The sequence below is a fragment of the Castanea sativa genome, chromosome 6 (genome assembly GCF_040712315.1).
Source record: "Castanea sativa cultivar Marrone di Chiusa Pesio chromosome 6, ASM4071231v1".
Taxonomy (NCBI): Eukaryota; Viridiplantae; Streptophyta; class Magnoliopsida; order Fagales; family Fagaceae; genus Castanea; species Castanea sativa.
Window position 1 is genome coordinate 59,694,080 of NC_134018.1, and position 26,438 is coordinate 59,720,517.

At 35.4% G+C, this 26,438-nt stretch overlaps 2 protein-coding genes, 1 long non-coding RNA gene and 1 pseudogene across 3 annotated transcripts; 2 read left to right on the forward strand and 2 right to left on the reverse strand.

Moving 5' to 3' along the window:
- Positions 1-760: 760 nt before the first annotated feature.
- LOC142641465 (F-box protein GID2-like) lies at positions 761-11,845 on the forward strand. Its single transcript, XM_075815907.1, has 4 exons — positions 761-1,316; positions 1,507-1,571; positions 1,668-1,735; positions 11,535-11,845. The coding sequence occupies exons 1-3, from the start codon at positions 866-868 to the stop codon at positions 1,701-1,703; spliced, it is 552 nt and encodes a 183-aa protein (XP_075672022.1). The 5' UTR covers positions 761-865; the 3' UTR covers positions 1,704-1,735; positions 11,535-11,845.
- Positions 11,846-14,190: 2,345 nt separating this feature from the next.
- LOC142640286 (exportin-2-like) lies at positions 14,191-16,956 on the reverse strand (annotated as a pseudogene).
- A 431-nt stretch (positions 16,957-17,387) lies between these two features.
- Positions 17,388-18,011, forward strand: LOC142640287 (uncharacterized). Its single transcript, XM_075814353.1, has one exon. The coding sequence runs from the start codon at positions 17,388-17,390 to the stop codon at positions 18,009-18,011; it is 624 nt and encodes a 207-aa protein (XP_075670468.1).
- Positions 18,012-22,226: 4,215 nt separating this feature from the next.
- LOC142639270 (uncharacterized) lies at positions 22,227-24,173 on the reverse strand. The gene is made up of 3 exons (XR_012845152.1): positions 24,129-24,173; positions 23,856-23,943; positions 22,227-22,321 (listed from the first exon to the last, which is right to left on the reverse strand). It is a non-coding gene; the product is annotated as an uncharacterized LOC142639270 (long non-coding RNA).
- Positions 24,174-26,438: the final 2,265 nt, after the last annotated feature.

Sequence of the window (26,438 nt, forward strand, 5' to 3'; positions counted from 1 at the left end):
TTCCATTCATTTTCATTTCTTTCCATTCCTTTATTTTAAAACATCTAATCAAGGTTACTTAATTCCATTCCATTTCATTTTTTTCCATTTTTTTCCCTTACTTAAATATATTTCATTTCATTCCATTCCCTTATGATCATTCTATTTCATTTCATTCCATTCTCTTATGAACTCCCAAATGGAGCCTTAAGCTTTGGAGTTGAGAGAGAGAGTACATGGAGGTGCAAGGAGATGATATGTGTTGTTGTGCTAGAGAGAAACAGAGAAAGAAAGAGAACATTTATGGTGTGTGTGGATGTCACTTATTTTGCTGAAAACTGAAAACACTATAGAGGCTTGTGGGTCTCGTGAACAATGCACGGGACCCACTGGAAGTGCATTGACTTTGCTAAAATGTGCTTCTCAAAAAAGAAAAGAAAAAGAAAACACAGACGCAGGATAGTGCTTTTCAGCACTATCCAAACAGACACTTAGGACCTATTTGGTACACAAATTTAAACACATATTTTTAATTTTTAAATAACATTACACGTATTACGGGGCAAAAGTTTGGAAATTTTCAAGGGCATTTCTGTACTTTTAATTTAAGTGGGCTAGTATCCTGACCTGTCATTCTTATACAGGTGTCAAGTTTTTTTTGTTGATAGGAACAGGTGTCAAGTTTTAATTGGCCATGAAACGTCAACATGCTGACTTGGATTAACCTTGACACAACTTTGTGCCGAAGTTGTCTCCTACCATAATTGATAATTCAGAAACTACGTTATCCCTCGGTTTATTTTGAGACCAAGGAACCCTAATCCCTATTTCCCTTACCTTCTTTTTCTTTCTTTCTCAGTGCTCTCAATTTGAATCAGTCCAGTAGATGAATTCGTGTGGTCGTGGGCTAGTTGAGAATGAAGAACAGGACAAGAAGGTGAAGTCGATTGTAGTGGAGGAACAAGAAGAAGAAGAGGAAGATGAAAGTGAAACCAGGTTTGTGGATTTGCACGGCGATGTGCTTCACAACGTGTTGAAGCGCGTGGATGTGGTTACGTTAGGACGAGCGGCGTGTGTGAACAAGCCGTGGTGCAAGGTGGCTCGGGACGAGCGGCTCTGGGAGCCCATCGCTACAACGCTCGTTCTCCGCTCGGGCGGGTATGGGCGCTTCGATGAGTTCAGAAAAGTGGTCCCCAAGTTTGGTGGCTTCCGTCAATTCCACCGTTTGTGCCTCCGGCCTCTATCAAAGCCCCCACCATCGGATTTTTTTTCGATCGATCCGTCGGTCTTCTCAAGGCAGTCCTTTTCATACATTGCCTCAACGAGCTCAAAGTTGGGTAAGAGGTCATCTGCCAATTCCTGGATGGAAGAATTGGCATATCGACAGGGCTCACTCTCAACTTATTACTTATTATTATCCCATAAATGTTTTTAATTTTGCTTTTTCAGCATTGGATTTCCCTTTCTATTTTTTGGGTTTGCGGGTTTTGTTTGGGTTATTGATTGTTATTTCCATTTTTGTTTCAGTTAATGAAATGGTTTGTGCCTCTCCTTGGAAGAATGCTGTAGATGCTATCCTCTCCAATGAAACGGTTTGGGCCAGCCCAGCTCAATATCAACTATTTGGAATATAGGAATGTTGATTGCTAATTTATTTGTTTGATGTGCTTTTTTATTTTGGTGTACAGTCACGAGGTAATCAAGAGAGGATGCATAACGAATAATGAATGAGAGTTTGAGGAATCAGATCGGAAGGGTAGGTACCACCTATTGTTATATTCTTTAATCAATGTTTCATTAATATACCTTGTTTAGGTTTTTCTGTGTGACCCTATATCAACTTCAAGGCTATAAAGTTAAAGTTGATGAATTGGATCTGAAACTTCCTTATTTACAAATATCTTAGTTCTTTCCCCAATTAAGGTTTAGTTTGCTATATATCCACACACACACAGAAGAGGTATGGCTCTTAACGCTGCATCTTGTTCAAGACCTAGGCACTTTATCATGAAGGGCTTGTAGTTGCATACCTTGATCCGCTACCGGACCAAGAAATTACCCTACCTGATTCATCTGTAACATTCACAATGGTGTTGTTGAAACTTGCTAGAACCTGAATCACTCCTTTTGGTATTCTACATGCACTCTTATGTAAACCAATAAGCCCGTTCCTATCTGAACCAATTCTTGGTACAGTTTTGGCCATAATATATTGCCTTATAAATATGAGTCAGGATATCTATGTAGTGCATTCAATATATATGTTGGAAAAAAAAATGGTTGCTGATGCTTCCCTTTCTACTGGTGTGTGCTGCCCCATTGATAAAAACATGGTGTGTTTTTAGCTTTTCATCTTTCAAGTGAGATAACTGTATGGTTCAAGCTGATTGATGTATCATGTAGTATGGCATTTTTCTGTTTACTGTATGCATGGCCTTGCCTGGTTTAAAATCCCCCCCACCCCCCCAAGACTATAATTTGATTCAATCATTTCCCAACAACCTTTACTGTTTATTCTTTCTTAGTATGTCTTTATTTGTCCAATGCAACTGTGTGCGTACTTGTTCTGCCTGGCCCTTAATTATGATTGTTTATATTGTTTTTGCTTAAACCATATCTGTATGTGTACTAGAAAACAATGGTTGCATATGCTTGCATGTGATCTTGCATTTGTGTGTGTTTGTGTGGTGTGTGCACTTAGAGCCCGTTTGGATAGGCTGTTTACAAATCCTTAACGCGCATTTTGGACAAAAAGTGATTTGCCAAATTGTTTGGCTCCACAAAATCAGCATGTTTGCGTTTTCAAAATCCAGAATTTTCATGTTTGCAAAGCACTGTGAAGCTTGCTTTTTCAGAAACACAGATGGGCTAACCGCTATTTTTTTTTCTTTAGAAAATCAAAATAGCGCCAATACGATAGGAAAAACCAGCTTTATCCCTTCCCCCATGTATATCTCCTCCTTTATTTTCTCAGTTAGTCTATACTCTTCCATGTATATCTGCTATTCTGTTCTTTCAGTCTCCACGGGCTCTCAATTCTCTTTTCCTACTTCTGCTTCGTTCTTCATCTTGCTTGCTAGGTAACAATTCTCCGTTCCTCTTCTGCTGAATTTATGTTGTAGATTTGGGCTTTTTACTGGTGGGTTACATGATTGTTTGAATTTGAAATCAAAATTTTAGAACTTATTTTGGCTGTGAGATTTTTTGCTGCTGCTGTTTTTGTTTCTTCATGGGTTGTGAATTTATTTGGGTTTTAATTATAATTATTGCTTTTACATTTGTAGACACATGGATATCATTGGATTCAGACCCGTGTTTTGTTTTTGGTGGGTTGGGAATAAATGGATGAAGGAGTTTCTTTATTATGTTTCTTATTCAAGAATCATGATTGTGTTTATGGGCTTTTGATAAAAATTCAATTTTTAACATTTTTTAGTGATAACAAAGGGGAAAAGAGCAAAAAAAAAAGCTTAATGGGTATTGTAAATGCACTTCCAGTATAGTGTTTGTGTATCCTCTCTATGCGAGGTGGCCTTCTGAGTTTGACAGATTTTGGAATCTATTTATGTGTGCTGCTGGGGAGTTGAGGGTTAGATATGTCTATCTCTATGTGCTTGTAGTGGGCATAGTTCTGATAACAAAGGGGAAAAGAGCAAAAATACTATTTTTTGAAACTAACAATTTGCTGTTATGGAGAAAATTTGGAATGATAAAGAATTTTACTTGTGGTCTTTAGCAAGGAGTCTGCTATCATGTTTGTCAGCTTTTATATGATTAGATATTGGATACATCTTTTACATGAACCATATATTTCAATACATGTATATGAACCATATAATTTAGCTGAGTTTGTAGAGTTGCACTTGCCCTTGGAAATGGGTGTTTTTCCAATATTTCAACTTTCATGGCTTTTAGACAGAGGGATTATATTGTTAAATTTAAAAATTTGCAAGACCAAAATCAAACCTTTTAAAATTGAGGGACCAAAAATGCAATTTACCCTCAACACTAAATAGTTGTAGTATAATTATAGTCCTTGAAGCAAACAACGGCAACAAATATAAAACTACAATTGATATTGCTCAAATTTGAGCTTCACCAAACTTTACAAAGTGCAGTGTTAGAACCTTGATGACAATGCACTGGTCTATTGCTTTTTAGCTTCATTTTACTCTAATACACAAAAAATGCAAAATCATCTTGCTCATTTAAGCATCGATGAAAAACCAAAAAAAAAAAAAAATGATACACATGCATACACCTCTGGGAACAAAAGCAAAAGCACTACAAACATCCATAACGTTGTTTGTAGTATATGTAGGCTTTTACATTGCTTTTATTATGCTTAAGCGTTGCTGAAGATGGCATATTTGAAATGCTGGAGCTATTTGAAAGTATTGAGTTTGTTTTCGTAGATACTACTGAGTTTTCACTTGTTACTTACAAAAGCTTCTGTTCCAACTACTATAATTGTTTTTCTGTTGTGTACATGAGCTGCCATATCTCAATTTGACATCTTGATGTTGAAATTGGATTCCAGATCAGAGTGCTTGTGTCTTATAGGAAGTTTAGCTTTTATTTGAGAGGCTAGACTAATTTAAGCCTTAATTTGATTCTCTCCTTATTACATTATTTTTTCCATAATGTTTTGTGCTTAATCTCAAGCTGAAGATCTGGTTTTATGTACTAGACTTAACGTCAAGTATCTTGGGGGCTGTGGCTGTATGTGGTATAATCTTTGTGTGAGAGTAAATGCAGGTACTTCGGAGACTATTAGGATGTGTATCTCAGTTAATCAAGTTGTTGTTGTAGTAAATTTTTCTTGAAGTGAACTTGCCATGTTTTTTAATGATGTGGTTTTCCTAAACCCCCCTCATAATAGCTTGGGAAGAGTAAGCTCCCTTCAGCTTGGTTGGGCTCATAATGGCTCCCTGATTGGGTTGGCCTGGGCCCAATATCTAGCACAATTTATAACACTTGATATTGTGCTGGAAACTAACGAAAGAGAGTATCCCATTATTGTGGGGTTTTCACTTTTTTTGCGGTTCAATTTCTTTCTAAGTATGTTACAACCAATAAGTTTGATGGTGTTTGTGATGCACTATCCTACGCTTGAAAATGTGCTTCATAATTGTTTGTTTACGATACATCTTACTATTAATGAAATGAGTCATAATTTTCATAGTTTTCAATTCACAAAGAGCTTTCCAAACTTTAGAATTTATTGCAGATTGGATTAGCAATGTTTTGAAATTCTATCAATCCACTCTGTTGCTCATAAGGTAAGCTAAGTTTTTGCTCATACTATTTTGGATTCTAGTTTTTGCTCATACTGTTTTGGATTCCAAGAGTCCTGTTGCCTCACCTTGTTATTTTCACCATATTGGATTGTGTACAAGTATTAGAGGGGGAAAGAGAGAGAGAGAGGAAACATACCAATAATCACTGTCCAAATTTTAATAGTTTGGTTACTAGGTTCTAGGAACCCGAGTGGAAATCAGACCCCCAGGGTACCAACAAGGCATATTTCCATTTCTTTGTGCCATATGAGTATCATTTGAGCTGGATAGTGGAAGGTTGTATAGAGGGAAATGTTATTGTGGATTGGTAAATTACACATGCATCCAATAGCCTTGAACCTATGATCTCACTCTCTATCCCCTTTTTTTATTGGAGGGAGTGCATTCGAGTTAGAGCTTTTTGCTAATACAACTAACTGGAATTAAAAATTATTACAAATTTCTAGATGTGGCCTTTAAGCTTTCCATCATAATTGATGCGATTCATTGCATTTTGCATAATAGTTGAACTCCATTAGTTTTGTTTTCAGCATTTTGTGAGCCTTCTTTGTTTTGCTTTTAGCATTTTGTGAGCCTACTCCATTTTGTTTTTCTTAGTTGCACATTATCTTACTAAGATTTAGATAATGTATGACTAGGGGCTCTACAGATGTAGCTTTGTGCAGCCTTCCTAAGCTTTATATTCACTGGCAATAGCTCTGTAGCCAAACAAGTCAATAAGCTTTGGATCCATATGTCATAATTTAACTTTGATGATAATTAGCTCTGCCTTTTCTTTTTTTTTCTTTTTTTTTTTATTATTTTTTTTATAGTAATTATTTTAATATAATTATTTTACTAATCATTTTAATATCTTCCTCTTGAAGTTTTTTTTTTCTTTTTCAATTTTAAATTATATAAATTTCTCTCCATGAATTCCAACAACAACAACAACATCATTATTGTTATTAAATTATTTTCAATAATAATTAAAAAAAACACTGATTAAAGGAAAAATGACAAAATAACCTTAACAAAATAGTTAAGTTCTTTTTTGGAATTTACACTCAAAACAGCCATTTTTAAAATAGCTAATCCAAACGCTTAATGTAACTTTAAAAATAAAAAACGCATATTTTCACATTTTTACCAAATGCTTATCTATGGTTTTTAAAATGATGTTTTCAAAACGCACGTTTTAAAAACGCTTGTCTTCCAAACGCATCTTTGTGAGCAGCCTATCCAAACAGGTCCTTATTCCTTTTGGCCCTTAATTGCATTTATCAATTTTGCTTGCCAAGGGCCTTGCAGCTCAGTGCCATTGCTTGGTCCCCTTTATGAGGAGAACTAGGGTTCAAATCCCCTTCCCCGTCTTGTTACATTGAATTATCAACCCAAAAAAAAAAAAAAAAAATCCATTTTGCCTATCCTTATACCTTGTCTATATGTGTATTAGGAAAACTAGGTAGAATATACTTGTATGTAATCTTGCTTGGGGTGTCATGCCATTGCAATATGTGGCATATATTTAGTCCTCTTAATTGGGTGAGGTTTCATTGGTGTTAGTTATTCTTTTCGCTGTGATCAGTATGTTTCCTTCCTTATAACATTTTTGAAATACGGCAATGAGACTCAGACACTTACTAAAAAGAAAGAAATCTTGCAATGAGAGGTTCCTGTATTGAAGGTTATGCTTTTGGAGCTCTTATATTTCTGATAATCTAGTAGATGCTCCTTACAAAAAGAAAAGAACCTTTTCCTTTGTGTTACTACATCACTCTTTTATGGGGCTGCAATGTTCATTTCTGTGATATATTTAAGCAAAATTCTTATCAAATGTTCCTTTTTGTCAAATTGAGCTTGATATCACAATGGCATTAGCAAATCTTGCATGGATCTTTCTTGTCAAGATTTGATAGCAGTATAAGTGTTTTATATTACGTTTGCCAGTATATAAAAAACTAGAATGGAATGGATTGCAGATCATAAAATAATTTAGTGGAATTGAAAGGAAAATGGTTTATTTTCTCTAGTGTGCTTGGGAGTTTACAAAAAAAGGAATAGAAAGGAGAGAAATATATAAATTTACTATTATATCATTCTTCTTTTATTTGTCTTTTCTCAAAATAGGGATAGAGTCAATACCATACCACCATTTCATTAAAGGAATGAGTGTTCTACTCACTTTTGGAAAGAATGCTTAGGAGGGATGGAATGAGCTTTCTCTCCTGACTGTTCGTTTGCACGAAATTCCATAAATAAGGGAATGTATGGAATATTCCTTGAAGATTACTTTCAATCCATTGTATTAGATTCCTTTCCTGCTCCCAAACAAGCTGTTATGGTATTCTGGTTTTCATTAATGATGAAATGCTTCTCTACATGCGCGTTGTTATCTTAATATCTCATTGTCTCAACTCTCTAGTGGATTCTAGGACTGCAATAAGTGTTTTTTGGTCAGTGGGTTTACATCCTGATGCATCCGTTGCAGCAGTGCTTTGTATGTTGTTTACATAGGTGACACTTGAGCAGGCACCACACCTCCTGTTTGGGGTTAGGATCTGATAACAAGCGGTGTTTTGATAGAATGTGATCTGTTATGGGTGAGGATGTAACTTTTGGTTTCTGTGTTGTTGTGACTTGTGATAGAAATAATTTTTTTGTGCTTTTATCGAGATGTTATGTAGATACTGTGTGCTTCAATCTGCTTTAGGTGAATGTCTTCATAATTCTAAGCTCTCTAATTGATGATTATATTTGTCTTTGATCCACTCTCTCTCTCTCTCATCTGGTTTATTTTGCTATAATTCTTTTTTGATGCTCTTCACAATGGATGAAATCTATCTCTGTGCTAAATGCTTTCTGCTTAAGCACCACCTTGATTGTCACCGAGCCAGAATACAATTTTTACTGGCATCACAGTGAATCCTGTCATCTGTCAATTTCTCCAATTCAGGTTCTGGGTAAATGTACCTATAAAAAAAAAAGTTCTGGGTAAATGTACCTAATCCTCAATACTCACATATACACATGAGCAGGAGCATGCAGGCACATCATTCATACACACATCTATGTAGATGCTTCTAAGCTCTGACAGTCCCTTTTGATTTTGACTTACCAAAGACCAAAAAAAAAGGTCCTGATTATAATGGGAAGAAGGGGAGTAGGTAGTCTCTCCTTGCAAACTGTCCTTTGTGTTAGTTATAGGATGCAAATTGATGCAAGATCTTGCTTCATGTTTGTGCTGAAAGGATCATGTCAGGTTGGTATTCACTATTCATCATATCTCTAGGGGCTATGATAGTATGATGTCTCATCATGTAAATCATGTCTTACCTTAGACCTCACCTTTTTTCAAATATGTTTAGTTTGTAGCTTTCTCTCCTTTGGTATTTTGATAATAGTTTATAATCATGGACAATATGTGTCTGTTCTCAGCTTGTTGTCTTACCTATGCCCCTCCCTGTCTTGGCATGGAGTTGCGCACCATCTGCTGTTTGCACCTTTTACCTCCTTGTTGCTTGTTGGTATTCCAGTACAGATTTATCGTCTATGTGGATGTTATGATTTATCTTTCAATTAGTGAAATGGTTTGTGCATTTCCCTGTCATCCAAGTGGTATATGCCTCAACGATTAGCTTGTTTGCATTTTTGACTTTGTAAAACTTGGTCTTTCTCTTACATGATGCACACTTCTTGAACATTCATTTGTCCGAGTATAACTGGATGTAAAATATGGGTTTTACTTTTTGCATTCAATACAATTCTCTTCACATGCTACTGAAATGAGGTATTTTTGCTACTTTTTAGTTTCCTATGTCTAGTATCGATCACACTGTTAACCTGTGTGAATAATAGAACACTTTCAATTAGGCACCAGCAATACATAGCCTACATCTTTAAGTTAAAACCACCACCAAAGGTAGCCCAAAGGTGAGGTTTGATATTCTAAAGATTGAGGATGAGGCTCCTGATTTCCCCAGTTCCTCAAGTTAAGGTGACTCCCTGCTATGAGGAAACCCAACACCTAGTCGATGCTCTCGCTAGATAGGAACCAAGCAAACTGCTGATTTTTTGTTTACTACCATAACAACAGAATTTGCTATAATATATATATTTTATGATTCTTTTTGTTGCTTTGAATTAAACCGTACTTGCGGTTGAAGGTAATATATACAGAGGATACATAGGATAAAGGGATCAGCGTTCCAAATGGTGTGGAAAGCAAATGGCAGCCATGTGATAAGTGACAACGACACCCAGCATTCATTATCCTCTAATTATAACATCCTCCCACATCACATCACATCACATCAATGTTATTGTTGCACTGTATACTTGACGGCACATTGGGAACTGTAACGGCTGAACCACAACCAGAACCAGAATATTTAACGGACGTTGTTTCTGTTTCATTACCATTTTACTACTCACGCCATCTACTACCTTCTTTGTCTGCATCGTGGCAGGCAACTTTGTATTGGCTTGTGTAATTCCGGAGAAAGTATAACATGTTTCCGTAATGCCAACTCAGCCTCAGATCTGGTGTTTCAAACCCAATAAATGATTGACATTTGTCCAAAAAAGCAACCTCAGGTCACTCCACCAACCCAAATTACCCCTGAAAATTTTCAAACCCCACCAACTATTATTCTCTGTCTCTCCTCCTTCCTCTTTCAAATTTAATTCCCAAAATGAAACCCAGATATTTTTTGAACCCCTGCCACTTACTCTCTCACTCTCTTCTTCATCCCTTTCAAATCTAATTCCAGAAATCAAACATTACTCTCTCTTTCATACCCAAACTCCCTCCCATCCACAATTGCCTCTTCCATTTTCTCGTTGCCATAGTGCTCTTCCCCCACCTACGGCGCGAGTTCTCACAGTCACTACCAAGCATCACTGGTCCAACGAGACCGGCCTTTATATCCTCCGACAATCACCTTTACTCTTTTTCTAGTTTCACCAGCGGTTTGGAGAACCCAGGCCATTTTCTCACTCGCCGATTCCGAAGCCCAACCGCCCAAAAGGGTAATTTTTCCTTTCTATCTGTTTCGTTTCAGTACATTTTCACATATTCTTTTTCATTTTCTTCTTATTTTTTTACAACTACAGATGGGTTTTTCACTTATCACAATTTTATTTAAAAAAAAGAAGAAAAGCAAAGGAATATTTTAGTGTGGAAAGGAGATAGATAGTAATACTAGAACCTGAAACATGTTGTATATTTGATATCTTGAACAAGATATTTATATTTTTGATATATATCCCCAGCTTTTATGAAACATGGAGTTGAAAAAACTCATCAGGATATTGAAATTGATTTGTATCTCTTTGAATTTGGCATTGTTGCTGGTGATGCTCGCTACACAGCTAGTACCATTTTTTTTCATTAATGTTTTCATTGGTTGATAGGATTTTCTTTTTAGTGAATTTATGCATTTCATTTAGTAAAAGTTTGGGCTTTAATTATTCCCAAATTTAGTGGATGAAAAATTGTTCTCTTTCTTTGAATTTGTTTTTGATACCATCGGATTTATTGGAAATTTGTAGTAGCTACACTTGTTCTCTATATTAGATATGAATGAGCTGCCCTGTTCTCTCCCTAATGAAGCTTGTGTTTTAATTTCATTTGGCGATGTGGAGTCAGTGTCATAGGTCCCGAATTGTTTTGATCAAGATATGGGCAATCCAATAGTTTGGCAAGTTTGTTCTTTTGTTCTTCCCTAATAGGCTTTATTCATGACAAAATGAAAAACTTATTTGAAATGGCCAAGTTGTAAGTTTTTGATGTACATTAGTTAGCCATAAGTGTATTAAGTACTGTATGGATTGTTAGTTATCATGCACCCAAATGAGAAGTTTTAGTTTTGAAAGCAAATGACTTACCTTGCAGTTGCCATCCTGGATGATATATATTATTATGTTATCTCATGTTCATGCTAACAATACCTTTTTGTGTCATAATGTTTTTAGCACTAAACGCTTTATTTATTTTTTGGGTAAACTTTTTTGTTATAAACCTGCATTCGTTATACTAAACTATAGATTCAAAGAATACCCTTTCTCCCAAAAAAAATTCAGGGTTGTACAGATTGAAATTCCTTACACTGAAATTTACATGAGAATGAGTGTTCTCAAGATGTATATGACTTCTCATTCCTTTAAAAAAAAAAAATGAATTCTCAATATTCAAGTGGGTTTCTAAGTTTTTTTGATTGTCTGAATTTTTTTGCTAATGTTAGTTGCAACTAATTCTGTTTGTTTTTTTCCCAGCTATGATGCAGACAGATGGTTTTGAATATTTAAAGGAACTTTTCCTACTATCTTGATTGAAATCTTGGGAGTATGTGGCTAGAGTTGGAGAATTCCCTGCCATCCAACACGGACGTGGAAGTGAAGCCTAAAAATATTTTTTCTATAATAACCAAACACTTGAAAATATTTTGTATAGTATTTTTATGAGTGCAACTAAACACAAACACTAGAGTATTTTCTAGAGTATATTCTAGAAAATATTTTCCATTGAACCAAACACAACATTTCCACAAATTTTTGTGGATCTAAACTTGTTCTAGTTTTCTTAATGAGCAGTGCCACATGCACCAAATTTTTTCACAATTCACTCCCCTCTCACAAGCTTTCTTAATAATTTTTTTATTTTTATTTTTTATCATTAATTTGAAAACCGTGTAAACTCTAGTTAAAGATTTAATCTAAGAGGAAAGAGAAAAAAGTGTGGTAATAAATTATTCACTTTAAGGTAATATAGTAATTTCTCAATATAAAAAACATTTGATGATAATTAACAGCTGCTTTTCCTTTGAGCTCCCTCCAAATAGGACCAATGTGAAATTGTGGGCCGAAATGGAATTACTTCTTCCATTTTCATTACCAAACAAAGGAATTGGCTCTTCCTCACCTGCTTTTGTTTTCTCATCTTCCTTTTCCTTACATCCAAAATAATGTAAATAGAAAACAATAGAGACCCCTGTAACCCTCTTAGAGATAGAGGTCAATGAAATCTTCAATGCCAATGTGGCATTTGAACTGCATACATTAAAATAGGAAGAAGACTATTATCAATTAAAAAAAACAAAACAAAACAAAAGTACAAGATTTATAAGCTAAAGTTGATTCAAGAAAAGTCATAGATTGCAATAACACAAACACAATACAATTTTTGACACATCAAATTATACAACCAGGGGAGAACAATCTCTTAATTATGATTCAGCCATAACATTATATAAGTTGGTTACCAACAAACATATCTACAAGAATAAATGTACTCACAAAAAAAAAGAAAAGACTATTAAATTTTGACCACGTATGGTCGGCAGAGGGAGAACCATAGCTCTTCAAAACAGAAAAAATCCAATCTCATGCCTGTTAGGGAAAAATAGAAGCAAAAACTCTTCAAAAGTATTTCAACGGTATCCAGATATAGGAAATATGAAGAAAGTAAACAAAGAAAGTTCCGGGGAACAAGCATTTAGTCAATATCTAGATAAGAATCTTAAGATTCTGCATACCAATAATTGAATTACATGTGATTGTAGCAAAACAAACACACACACACGGGCAAAGAAAAGAAAGAAAAAGCAAAATGCTTAAGCAGCCAAGTAAGGATGTCATTCAGCAAGTCAAGAATGTACCTCTGGAATAAGGCAAATGCAAGCCCCTAGATTATAATTCCTTGATGATGTCCAAGATCCACTGCAATTTCTTTAGGCAACCATGACCTAAAAAGCAATTTCTTCCATGAATGCAACACCAGTTGCCGTTACAATTCCTTGACCAGCCAGCATAAGCATCAGCCTATATTCTTTGAAACATGTCATGGCATCCAAATGAGATTGAGTAGGAGGCCAAGAGAGAGACACGACCAATTAATACATTTACAGAATGTATTGATAAGACAAGCATGACTCCTCCAATCAAGCCCTTCAAAAAAATTTGTATCTGCAAGCAAGGTGCTCAATAATAACACATTCTGTACAAGATATGCAACACCATAGTGTACACTCAACTCAAAAGACCATAAACTTTCACAGGATATTGAAAGGCGAGTGCATTTACATCTGATTGAATCGTCCATAATAAAAAAGAATGAAGGCAGAATTCAAATCACAAAATGATTGCATGCTTATGTGTGTGTGAGAGAGAAAGATGGAGATAAAGAGAATTTTCCTAATCAAATGGAGCAGTGTAAAATCAGGAGACATAAGAAATTTGAGGTTGATAAATGATAATACACTCTCTCTCAAGTCAGTAGAGTATCCTAGAGCTGTATGATGCTAAATCCCTATCACCAAACTAGGTCTGTCCAGAACCACTTAGACAGCTAAGAACAGTTGTTTTTTGGCACAAAAACAAATATAAACGTGTACCAAATAGACCTTACTCAATATAACATGTTCACTTAACAAGCCAATGAACCTACATCTACTTTTCCAGACTGTTTTGAGCTCGAATATATACCTTTTGCGATGATGTCAAATCCAGCCCGTATTGCTGAAGTGCATCATCATACCCATGAATTCTTCTGCCCCATAACATAACAAGTATCATTGTAGCAGTGTAGAGGCCAATAATGCAAACCAGCTCAGCTATAATAGGGGGAGTATTTATCATCCAGCTCCGCATTAGTGTAGGGAGCAACAGAATGACTACCGGTGACCATAAAAATAGCACCATGCTGACAAACCCAAGAATCCTGACACTATAGCATACATGTATTATGAAGCCAATATAACTTGGTTGATCACAATATAGTCTACAATTTGTTGACAAATGTAGGCTAAACATGACACCATGAAAACATTTGGAAGATGGAAGCCCTTCTTAAAATTTATTAAAAAAAAACCCAAAACGTAGGGAACCACATTGTGGAACCACCATCTGCTTGCTGTGCATGGTAATCTGACGAAGAAAACAGCTCACACAAAAATTCCACATCTCACTATGGCATAAGATCTTGTGAGATTGTACAATCAAATGGTGTTGCTACCAATGTAGACCAGTTGACTGCAACGGTAAACCATTTGCTCACCAAGCATGCTGAAGATGACTCATTGAAACATTGACCAAAAATAACCCCACTCCATTGCTGATAAGATCCTGTAAAGTAGCAAAATTGGATGATAAGATGATCCTCTTGGCCAAAAAGATAAGGCACGGAATATATAGTAGAGAGGAAAACCATAGAGTGGGTGACACTAATAAATAAAGATTGAAGAACATTTCGACCTAATTCTCTACCAAGCCAGCATAAGACTAGCTTGAGAGTTCAATGCACTGAGTACATAAATAACAGAAGCAACAAGCCTAACAAATATATGCAGATACAAGTAACAATTCAGTGTACAAAAGAGGATTCTCATGTTATGGGTGCCAACAACGTTGCCAGCTCAATGACAAAAAAGAAGATATAGCTCCTACGAGTAATTCTTAGATACTCCCGGAGTACGGAGAATGGTGCTCCCTCATCTCACATTCATGGTGGGGTCCGCTCATTAAATTCATGATGGGGTCCACCATGAATGTGAGAGGAGGGAGCACTATTTAACTATACTCCGAGACTACCTAAGAATTTTCCACCTCCTACAAACAAAATAACGTACTATCCTCATTTCCATATTTACAATCTATACCTTAAATAGGCAAAACTAATTTCTTTACAATCTAGGGGTGAAGTCAAGAATTTTTATTTGGGGGAGGCTGGACAATATATGGAAACATATTGAACACACACATTTATACATTAATATGTACATTCATTTGTATGCATGCGTCTGTCCTAAAAATGTTAGAGAAGGTTCATTAAGAACATTAGTAAAGAATAAATTTCACTAGAAAATATACTAACTGGGATTATATTTGAAAATTTTGCACTTTACTTCAAATCCCAGTAGGACTTCAAAACAAAACAAACACCCCCCCCCCCCCCCCCCCCTCCCCCAATTTTTCCCCACCAAACCAGCCATGGGCATATTTAACTAATCACAACCCCATTTAAGCACAAAACGGTATGTTACCATAAACTCTCCATCTCTTTAGATAAAGCAAGACTTATGTTCATCATGCAATTACCGCCATATGTAACTGATCCACGATCCTAAGGGAGCATATATTAGTATTTAATTAGAGTGACAGGTAAAATCAAAGGCCAAAGTTGCCACAATTCTCAAGTCATATGATCTTCATCTAAGGTATAAACATGTAAGGGAGTAAACCTAAAATGTCTATTTTTCATATCCTTAAGGAAATGAGACAACTTCTCGATTATTATTTCCTATTCTCTACCATTATCAATAGAATGAAGAATGGGTAAACATACTTGTCAAAAAAGAAAGAATGAAAAAGAACGGGTAAACAGAATAATTGAGTTAGTAAATATATAAACACTTAAACAGGGTGGCTAAATTACAACAATTCTCTTGGTCCATGTTTAAGTTAAACCAAAAGAATTTGAAGCTGAAATCTGTAACTCTTAAAATAAAAAAGCTAAGAGTTTCTTTTTTTATAAGCATTAATGTTGATTAGGCAACTTATTCATTCTACCATACAGTTTAAAAGTCCAACTTACTCAAACTATTTGGCAATTATAAGTGTTGCAAAGCTGAAGTAATGCTGCTTGATTTGCTGGATCAAGATATTGATTGATGATCTGGGGGAACCTCCCAGGAGTTTGGGAGGAAAGCCCAGCCAATGATGCTACCAAAACCGCCTTTGGATCCTTTATATCTTTCAGAGGATCCTCCTCTTTCTTCCCAGCATTGTAAAGACGGACAGAGGTAGCAGTATAACCCACATTTTCTGCAATATCTGGCATTTCTTGTCTCTCCTCAACCCTATCCTGCTCTGGCCATGAAAGGAGAGTAACAATGCTATCCACCATTTTTCCCCACAGTTCAACATTTGCAGGATCCAAAATAGCTGGAGATTTACCTAAAGATTGTATAAGCCTGGTTGAAGCAACTGCAACCAGCTTAAGCTAAATGGATCCAGTGATCAGCTTAAGATTAGGTATCCAATGCTGCTTCACAACCAGGGAAAATATGTTGGCCTGAACAGAATTCATTGAATCTGAAAGATTCATAGAACCATGTTTGACTACAAAGAGTGAAAAGTATCAAAAAAGACTTCACAAACTTTTCTGCTTGAAATTTTTCTTGCTGTACAAAAGGATAGCCCAAATAGTAGGAATGTAGGTTTCAATGGCATCATATTCAAAATTCTCAATAACAGTGCTGAGCACATAGAAGCCCTGCTCAGCTGTACTAGGGGATGATATAAGTTCTTCGAATATCTCTAACACCTTGATAAGCCTCCTCTCTTGCTTAAGCTCATGGGGTGCCTTCAGAAGGAAGGCCTGAAGCAGACGCACAAGTGCTGGGATATTTGAAGCTTTTTTCCATGACTCAGGTGATAGGAGAATGTCAAAAATCTGCATGTAGCCTGGAGGAATCGGTGGTTTATTCAATTTAACAAGCTGGGCCTGCAGCTGACACACGTAAGGAAAGAATTCAGTTAAATCATTGGCCAATAGCAGCTGGAGGGAAGGCAAGAGACCTGCTTCAAAAGCTGATATACAAGAGGGGTCCCTCTCACACGTCCGCTTGACAAGAATGGCCACAGACCCAAACAGATAGTGATTAAAAATTGGATTCTTTGGGTTTTTGCAAACTTCCATGAGAATAGAGGTCAGTCCAGAAATGCAGGTTCCAGCTGTTAGAAGTTAAACTTGTTTGTAATTAATCCTTCATAAATAAGTGAGTTTCATAAGTTAATGTAGTGGGAAGTTTATTGAAGTTATGTGTGAGATTTATGAATGTAAGAGTTAGAAAATAAATGTAGTGAGAGTTAAAGGTTGGATGGTGTACTATATAAACCCATTCATCCGTCAAATTCTATACAAGAGTTGAGAAATACAAAACCTTAAAGAGTTCTAACTCTTCCCTCTCTACTCTCTCTCTCTTTATTTAATTTGTGAGTGTGAGTGTGAGTCTTTTCTACACACTAAGTAGTGTGTGGATATTTGTGAGAGTAACTGAGAAAAGGCCCATCAGTATTTTGTTTTATTTCCAACAAAGTGGTATCAGAGCCAATCGGTTCGTGGTGAGAATGGCTATTGCTAATGGGATGGTGTCATTCCAATTTCCTCGACTTACCAAACAAAACTTTGAAAATTGGAGTATCCGAATGAAGGCGTTGCTCGGATCCCAAGATGCGTGGGAGATTGTGGAGAAAGGTTATGTGGAGTCACAAGATGAAGAATCTTTAACCCCAAACCAAAAGGAAGCCTTGCAAAAAGCTCGAAAGAAAGATCAACAAGCACTTACGTTGATTTATCAAGGCTTGGATGAAACTATGTTCGAGAAAGTTGCAAATGCAACTTCATCCAAGCAAGCATGGGAGATTCTTAAAAACTCTCTAACGGGAGTTGATAAAGTGAAGAAAGTTCGCCTTCAAACATTGAGAGGCGAGTTTGAAGGTTTGCACATGAAAGAATCTGAATTTATTTCAGATTATTTTTCAAGGGTGTTGGCAATTGTAAATCAATTGAAGAGATATGGTGAGAACTTGGATGATGTCCGTGTAGTAGAAAAAATTCTACGGTCATTAACTTCAAAGTTTGACTATATTGTTGTAGCAATTGAGGAATCAAAAGACTTAGAGTCAGTGACCATTGACCAACTCATGGGATCATTACAAGCCCATGAAGAAAGGCTCAATAAGAAGAAGTAAGAGCCTTTGGAGCAAGTCCTACAAGCAAAGCTCACCTTGAATGAGAAAGGTTGGCGTGAAAGTAGCCAAAGAGGCCAAGGACATGGACGTGGTAGAGGGAGAGGATCTAGAGGAAGAAATGGTCAAAACTCTCCCAATTATGAAGAGAGGGGTCAAAGTTCAAAATCCACAAGAGATCATGGAAGAGGAAGTTTCTCAAGACCATATAAAAGAAGGTATGATAAGTCTAATATCAAATGTTATAATTGTCAAAAGTATGGGCATTATGCTTCTGAATGTAAAAATGCCACTAACACTATTGAGGAGAAAGCTAACTATGTTGAAGATAAGAATGAAGAAGTGGAGCCGACTTTGTTGTTGGCATACAAAGGAGAAGGCAAAGAAGAAAATGGTGCGTGGTATCTTGACTCTGGTGCTAGCAACCATATGTGTGGGAATGAAATGATGTTTATGGAGATTGATGAATCGGTGGTCGGGAGTGTTACTTTTGGTGACTCATCCAAAGTTTCAGTGAAGGGGGTAGGTAAAATTCTTATCCGTTTAAAGAATTGAGATTATCAATTTATTTCTGATGTATATTATGTGCCAAGCATGAAAACTAATATTTTGAGCTTAGGACAACTTCTTGAGAAAGACTATGATATCCAGTTGAAAGATCGTAGTTGCTTAATAAGGGATCATCGAAATAATGTGATAGCTAATGTGCCTATGATAAGAAATAAAATGTTCTTGTTAAATATTTAAACTGATGCTATTAGATGTCTGAAGGCTTGTTTTAAAGATTCTTCTTGGCTTTGGCATCTAAGATTTGGGCATTTAAACTTTGGAGGACTACAGTTGTTGACAAAGATGAAGATGGTGAGAGGATTGCCTTCCATTGAGCATCCTAACCAGCTTTGTGAAGGATGTCTCCTTGGCAAGCAATCAAGGAAAAGCTTTCCAAAAAAAGCTAGTACAAGATCAACCAAGCCATTGCAACTTGTTCATACTAATGTGTGTGGACCTATCAAGCCATCATCACTTGGTAAAAGTAACTACTTTCTTCTCTTTATTGATGATTTTAGTAGAAAAACATGGGTTTATTTTTTGAAGCAGAAATCTGAAGCATTTGGTGCATTTAAGAAATTTAAGGCATTTGTAGAAAAGCAGAGTGGTCATGAAATTAAGGCCTTAAGATCTGATAGAGGAGGCGAATTCACATCAAATGAATTCAAAGAATTTTGTGAAGCAAATGGGATTTGCCGCCCTCTAACAGTTCCAAGGTCACCACAACAGAATGGTGTAGCAGAAAGAAAGAATCGCTCAATTCTTAATATGGCCAGAAGCATGTTGAAGAGCAAGAAAATGCCTAAAGAATTTTGGGCTGAAGCTATAGATTGTGCAATCTATTTGTCCAATCGTTGCCCCACAAGAAGTGTACAAGGAAAAACCCCACAACAAGCTTGGAGTAGGAAGAAGCCTACAGTTTCCCATCTTCGTGTGTTTGGGAGCATTGCATATGCACATGTACCAGATCAAGAGAGATCCAAGCTAGATGATAAAAGCAAGAAGTATGTGTTCATTGACTATGATCCAAGCTCTAAGGGCTATAAGCTCTATAATCCGAGTACTGGAAAAGTCATTGTTAGTCGAGATGTGGAATTCGATGAAGAAGGCACATGGGATTGGAGTACCCAAGAAGAGGAGAAGTATGATTTCTTTCCTCTATCTGAAGAGGAAGATCAAGGGAATGAAGTTCAGGAAGAGCCTACCACTCCACCTCCATCACCAGCAGCATCATCTCCCATTCATGAAAGTCCATCATCATCATCTTTACTAGAAGGAAGTTCTAGTGAAAGACCAAGAAAAATGAGAAGTATCCAGGATCTTTATGATTCAACAGAGATTACTGATGATGTAACACTTTTTTGTCTGTTTGCTGATTGTGAACCTACAGGATTTGAAGAAGCAGTGCGAGACAAAAAATGGAGAAATGCTATGGATGAAGAGATAAAGGCAATAAAGAAGAATGATACATGGGAGCTTGCAACTCTTCCAACTGGAAAGAAGACAATTGGTGTAAAATGGTTGTACAAGTTGAAAAAGAATGCAAAAGGAGAGGTAGAGAGATACAAAGCAAGATTGGTGGTGAAAGGGTATAGTCAACAGCAAGGTGTTGATTATGATGAGGTATTTGCCCCAGTTGCTCGTTTGGAAACTATACGATTACTAATTTCTTTAGCAGCTCAGAATCAATGGAGAATTTTTCAAATGGATGTAAAATCCGCATTTTTGAATGGCTACCTTGAGGAAGAACTTTATGTTGAGCAGCCTATAGGCTATGTTGTAGAGGGGCAGGAAGATAAAGTTTTGAAGTTAAAGAAAGCTCTATATGGCCTAAAACAGGCGCCAAGAGCTTGGAATAGTAGAATTGACAAATACTTCCAGGTTAATGGGTTTTCTAAATGCTCACATGAACATGCGCTTTATTATAAGGTGCATACAAATGGAGATATCTTAATTGTTTGTTTGTTTGTATGTAGATGATTTGATTTTTACAGGCAACAATCCAAGTATGTTTGAAGACTTCAAGAAAGCAATGACTAAAGAGTTTGAAATGACAGATATTGGACTTATGGCCTATTATCTTGGCATTGAAGTGAAGCAAATGGAGGATAGGATTTTTATTTCCCAAGAAGGTTATGTGAAGGATATTCTCGATAAGTTTGAGATGTTAAATTCCAATCCAGTTAGCACCCCTGTAGAATGTGGAGTGAAGTTGTCAAAGCATGTTGATGAAGAGAAGGTTAATCCAACATTCTTCAAAAGTTTGATCGGAAGTCTGAGGTATCTAACATGTACAAGACCAGACATTCTTTTTGGCGTTGGACTAGTTAGTCGTTACATGGAAGCACCGAAGATGACTCATTTGAAGACTGCCAAGAGAATTCTTCGCTATTTAAAAGGTACACTGGATTATGGACTGTTGTATTCACCCTCTAAAGATTTTAAACTTGTTGGCTACAGTGATAGTGATTGGGCCGGAGATACGGATGATAGAAAGAGTACTACTGGTTTTGTATTCTATATGGGTAATACTGCATTTACATGGACGTCCAAAAAGCAGCCAATCGTGACGCTTTCCACTTGTGAAGCTGAGTACGTTGCTGCTACCTCTAGTTTTTGTCATGCAAAGTGGCTTAGAAGTTTATTGAAAGAGTTGCAAATGTTTCAAGAAGAAGCTACAAAGATATTTGTGGACAATAAGTCTGCACTAGCTCTTGCAAAGAATCCAGTCTTTCATGACCGAAGCAAGCACATCGACACAAGGTATCATTTTATTCGAGAATGTATTGCAAGAAAAGAAGTTCATCTTGAGTTCGTGAAGTCACATGATCAGGTTGCAGATATACTCACTAAACCACTCAAGTATGACATATTCAACAAGTTGCGAGCCTTACTTGGAGTAATCAAGAAAACAAGTTTAAGGGGGGATGTTAGAAGTTAAACTTGTTTGTAATTAATCCTTCATAAATAAGTGAGTTTCATAAGTTAATGTAGTGGGAAGTTTATTGAAGTTATGTGTGAGATTTATGAATGTAAGAGTTAGAAAATAAATGTAGTGAGAGTTAAAGGTTGGATGGTGTACTATATAAACTCATTCATCCGTCAAATTCTATGCAAGAGTTGAGAAATACAAAACCTTAAAGAGTTCTAACTCTTCCCTCTCCACTCTCTCTCTCTTTATTTAATTTGTGAGTGTGAGTCTTTTCTACACACTAAGTAGTGTGTGGATATTTGTGAGAGTAACTGAGGAAAGGCCCATCAGTATTTTGTTTTATTTCCAACACCAGCAACCTCAGAAGATATTTCTGCTACCCCAAGAACCCCCATGATACACTTCATTATATATTGATTCTCCTCGGACTTTGGAAATTTGAATGCATTAAATAGGTTGGTCAGCAGCTCAACAAAAAATGGAGCAATGTCGTTTGCAGTATACCTAGCTCTTCCCCAATCATCCTTCACCAGCAACAGTTTCTCAATAAAACTCACAGCAACAGTTCATTATTACGCTGCGAGATGTATTGAGAAACTGTTGCTGGTGAAGGTTGTTTGGGGAAGAGCTAGGTATACTGCTGGTGCACTGAAATTTTTTACAATGTTCAGGAATCAAATATCAAAAGAAGTTACAGTTCAGATTTTTCGAGTTTTGGTTCGGTTCCTTCTTCTTCTTCTTCTTCCTCGACTACAATCGAGTCCTGTTCTTCATTCTCAACTAGCCCACGACCACAAGAATCCATCTACTGGACTGATTCAAATTGAGAGCACTGAGAAAGAAAGAAAAAGAAGGTAAAGGAAATCGGGATTAGTGTTCCTTGGTCAGAGTAAATTTTCTTGAAGACCTTACATCTGTTTGCATACAGCTAAAAAGTGAAAACTAAAATTGAAAATTAAAAATACTGTAGTAAAATAATTTTTTAATGGGTAAAAATACTGTTCACTCATAAAATCATTCTTTATTAGTCTAAAATCACTATTCATGGCCAATGAACAGTGAGAATAGCGCGTCCAGCAAAAAAAAAAATTGGGCTAAAACGCAGACGCTGGACAGGGCTTCTATGTCATCTTAATTACACTTAGTCTCTTTTTTACTTTTTATTTCGTTTGCCCTTAATCTTGTACCAATTAAGATTTTTTTTTGTTTCCTTTGTTTACTAAAGAATTTTAGTCACCTAAACACAAAATACATAGAAAAAAAATTTGTTAAAGTATTTTATGTTTAAAAAAAAATTATTTAGAGAAAGACCACAAGTTATAAGCTAAGTAACCATTTTAAAAAAAAAAATCAACTAATTTAATCTTTAGAAAGTAAAATGACAATATATAAATTATTTAGTAAACAAATTATTTGGCAGATGGGCCCATTTGTGGTCTTAACTCTTAACTTGGCTCCCTCCCTTATCATATATATGTAATATAATAGAAGTTTGATATTTTCAAATGTGTTCATGTCATTAAAAAAATGTCGTAAATATTAATTTAAACATTACAAATTATATAGTATACTTGACTTATTATAAATGTATTAAAACTGTTAGATAATTTATTTTTAAGTGAAACCTTATTACCAAAGCTCCCATAATTAATTTACAGTTTTCTTTAAAAAGTTACCCTTACACCTATTTTTTATACATAATTTTAAACCATAATAAAGATTCATTTAATGAGTGTTGAAGTACATTGATTAAGGTTGAGTTTTTATTTGTAATTAATCAAATTTTTTGGGAGAATCACAACATTCAATTAAAGAGGTTCTTATTTATTTGTTTTTACTACTCAATGCAATGAGACTCACTCGATTCCTCCTTAAGGAGTCCAATCAAACACCCACTAACATATTATAAAGTGGGTCCTGTTAATGGGTGTCTTTAGGGCATTTGTTAATTGACTATTTAATGAAAGTTTTAATCCACTTTTATGAGAAATATAAAAATCTGTAAAAAAAAAATAATGATTTTATTTTCAATAAAATATTTCATAAACTAATTCTCTTATCTCTAATAAAATTACCCGACTAGAGCCAGCAGGCCCAACACTAGTGCACAACAAAGACAACAAAATTGGTTTACCAAATGAAAAGGACCCTTATTAGCTACATCGTGGGCCTCCGAGCATAACTGCCAAGGAAGAGATTTATTGGGCAATTGGCCCACATATAACATCGGGCTCAACACAAGGAAAATAATAATAATAATAATAATAATAATAATAATAAAAAATCAATACCCAACCCAAAAATTCTAAATTGTTTCTCCTTATTTTTCCCATTACTCCCCATTTCAAGATTACAAAGGAACTTACATTTTTCCCATTTCTCCACATTGTAATTTCCCCATGCCTTTGCAGTGTTATTTGTAGCAGGCTCATAACGGCCTAACAAGGAATCAACCTATAGGATGGGCATGAATATCTAAGTAGTCAAAAAGAAACTAATTGTCAACAATGTTATGAACGGGTAGAGATATGAAGTAAACAATCTTGTTAATTTTTTTGTTAAGTTATGCATGCATAAAAAATGTCAATTGAGCTAGAACTACCAAATTTAGTAAGGACTAAAGATTTGACATATATTACATGAAATTATAAATTTTCCTTCAGAGAAAACAAATAGCCTTACTTCATTACCTACAAAATAATAATTTTTCAACTCAAAACCATAATTATTGGAAATCTAGAGGGGTTAGGGTAGGTGAAGATGGTGTGAAAGGAATTGGGTTGAGTCATACGATGAGGAGTGGTGGAGTGAGTGAGCTCTGGGAGAGAGGAGGGGAGGCTAGCAATAGAGAGGAGAGGGAAACAAAAAATGAATGAAGAAGAGAGAAAACAAAGATCACATGTTTTATTCGAGGCTTGGAAAATATGTTCAATCACAATCTTCGTGTTTGCAGTTATAGATTCAACTGGTGTTGCCTGTTAAGATGACATAGACTACAACTGATTTAACTATCCATTAAACTCAGCTCTCCTCACACCTAAGAGGCCCCAGTGTTCGAGTCCAGCCAACCGAATTGTGACAAGATTTTCACTAGACTTATCCTTGTTATAGTTGATTGACTAATGAAACATAATCAACAATATTTTTTTCAAAGACAATTAATTCAATCTAACTATGTATTTGAATTTAATTAGAGAACCTAATATATTGTAATTAAGAAACTACAAAATTGTACATATGTTTTACATAATATTTCATAAAAAATTTCATAATCAACACAACCTGGAAAGGCAATAAACACAATTGTAGCAATCATACAAACCCAATTAAACATTTACCTTCTAAAATATTACTGCTTAAACTTAAATGATAAGGGAGCTTCATGTACTTCCTAATATAAATTGAGTCATGGTCTGACCTAAATCCCACCTAAAGATCCAATAGTTTCAAGAGATTGAAATTAATAATCCTTTAAAACAAAACTCATTTCATCTCCTTGAGCACTCAAGACTTACTCTCACCAATCTCCTAACAATTAGTTACAATATTAAGTGTAACCATGATATGCAACCTTTTTCATATGAGAGTGGACTCATGTGAGAGGGATATTACATATTACAAATCACAATTATACAAAATAAAATTTTCCTAAGTGGGGGGGAGATATCTTATGCACCTACGTGTTATGCAGTTGCAGTCTCACAACATGTGGATTCCACATGCCTTTGGGGTTTGTGTACAATGATATATTTGCTACATATAACAAGTGCATAAAATGATTTATCACTTAGGTGGTTTGGTTACTAATTATGGTTAATCTTGGCATGATATGTGTTTAAAATTTTTTTAATTCAATCTAATTGTTTAGTTATTTTGCCAGTCAAATTTGATTTAATTTTTTAAACAAATCATATTTTGACACATGTTGTGAATTAGTTTAATACAACTATTGGTTCCCCCTTTTTTTGCTTCTTCTTATTAGAGGTTTGGTTACTGTTTACGATTCCCTACCACATTGTTGGAAGATGCATTGTCGAACTCTTGTTTTATTTTCAATGAAGTAATGGAAAATAGACATCCACTTTGTGTTAAGGCATGAAAGAAATTAGTTCTGTTTATCCATAATATAGCTGCATTGTTTTAGCGGAGTCCAACTCAAGGTCTTGAAAGGCCGTTTGAATTGACAATTGGTACTGAACATTCCGATACCGATGTGCACCAGTGCACATCATTTTTGGATCATGCACTAAATATATATATATATATATATATATATATATATATAGAGAGAGAGAGAGAGAGAGAGAGAGAGAGAGAGAGAGAGAGAGAGAGAGAGAGAGAGAGAGAGATTAAATTCTATAAGGATGGGGTGTAAAACTCATGTTTTACACCATCCAATAAGTGATTGCCACATCAGTATTTTACTTAAAATTTAATATATCCTATCACACTTAATAACATCTCGATAAATTCTCAATTTGGTTGGATTTATATATGGGTATTAGAATTGATTGAGTGTAATTGTATTTATTCTTAAATATGTGATAAGATGATGTGGCATGTTGGGATTGAAGGGGTAAAACATGGGTTTTACATCACGTCCTTATAGAATTTAATCTCATATACATATATATATATATATATATATATATATATATATATATAACTTTATATTTCATTATATTTGATTAACTAATACAAGATTTTGATAGCAAAAAAAAAAAACTAATACAAGATTTTATATTTGATATGAGAATAAAATGAGTCAAGTAATGAATTTAGGCTTTAGCATTTTAAAAAATCTAACATTTTCTAGAATAGTCTAAAATTGAGAGATCGAAACAACCATAATTCATCCGAAACAATAGAATTTAGACAGAAATAGAACATGGCAGTAAGTGCACCAAATTAAGCACTGGAACGGAATTTAAAATCTTGGTAAAATTCCT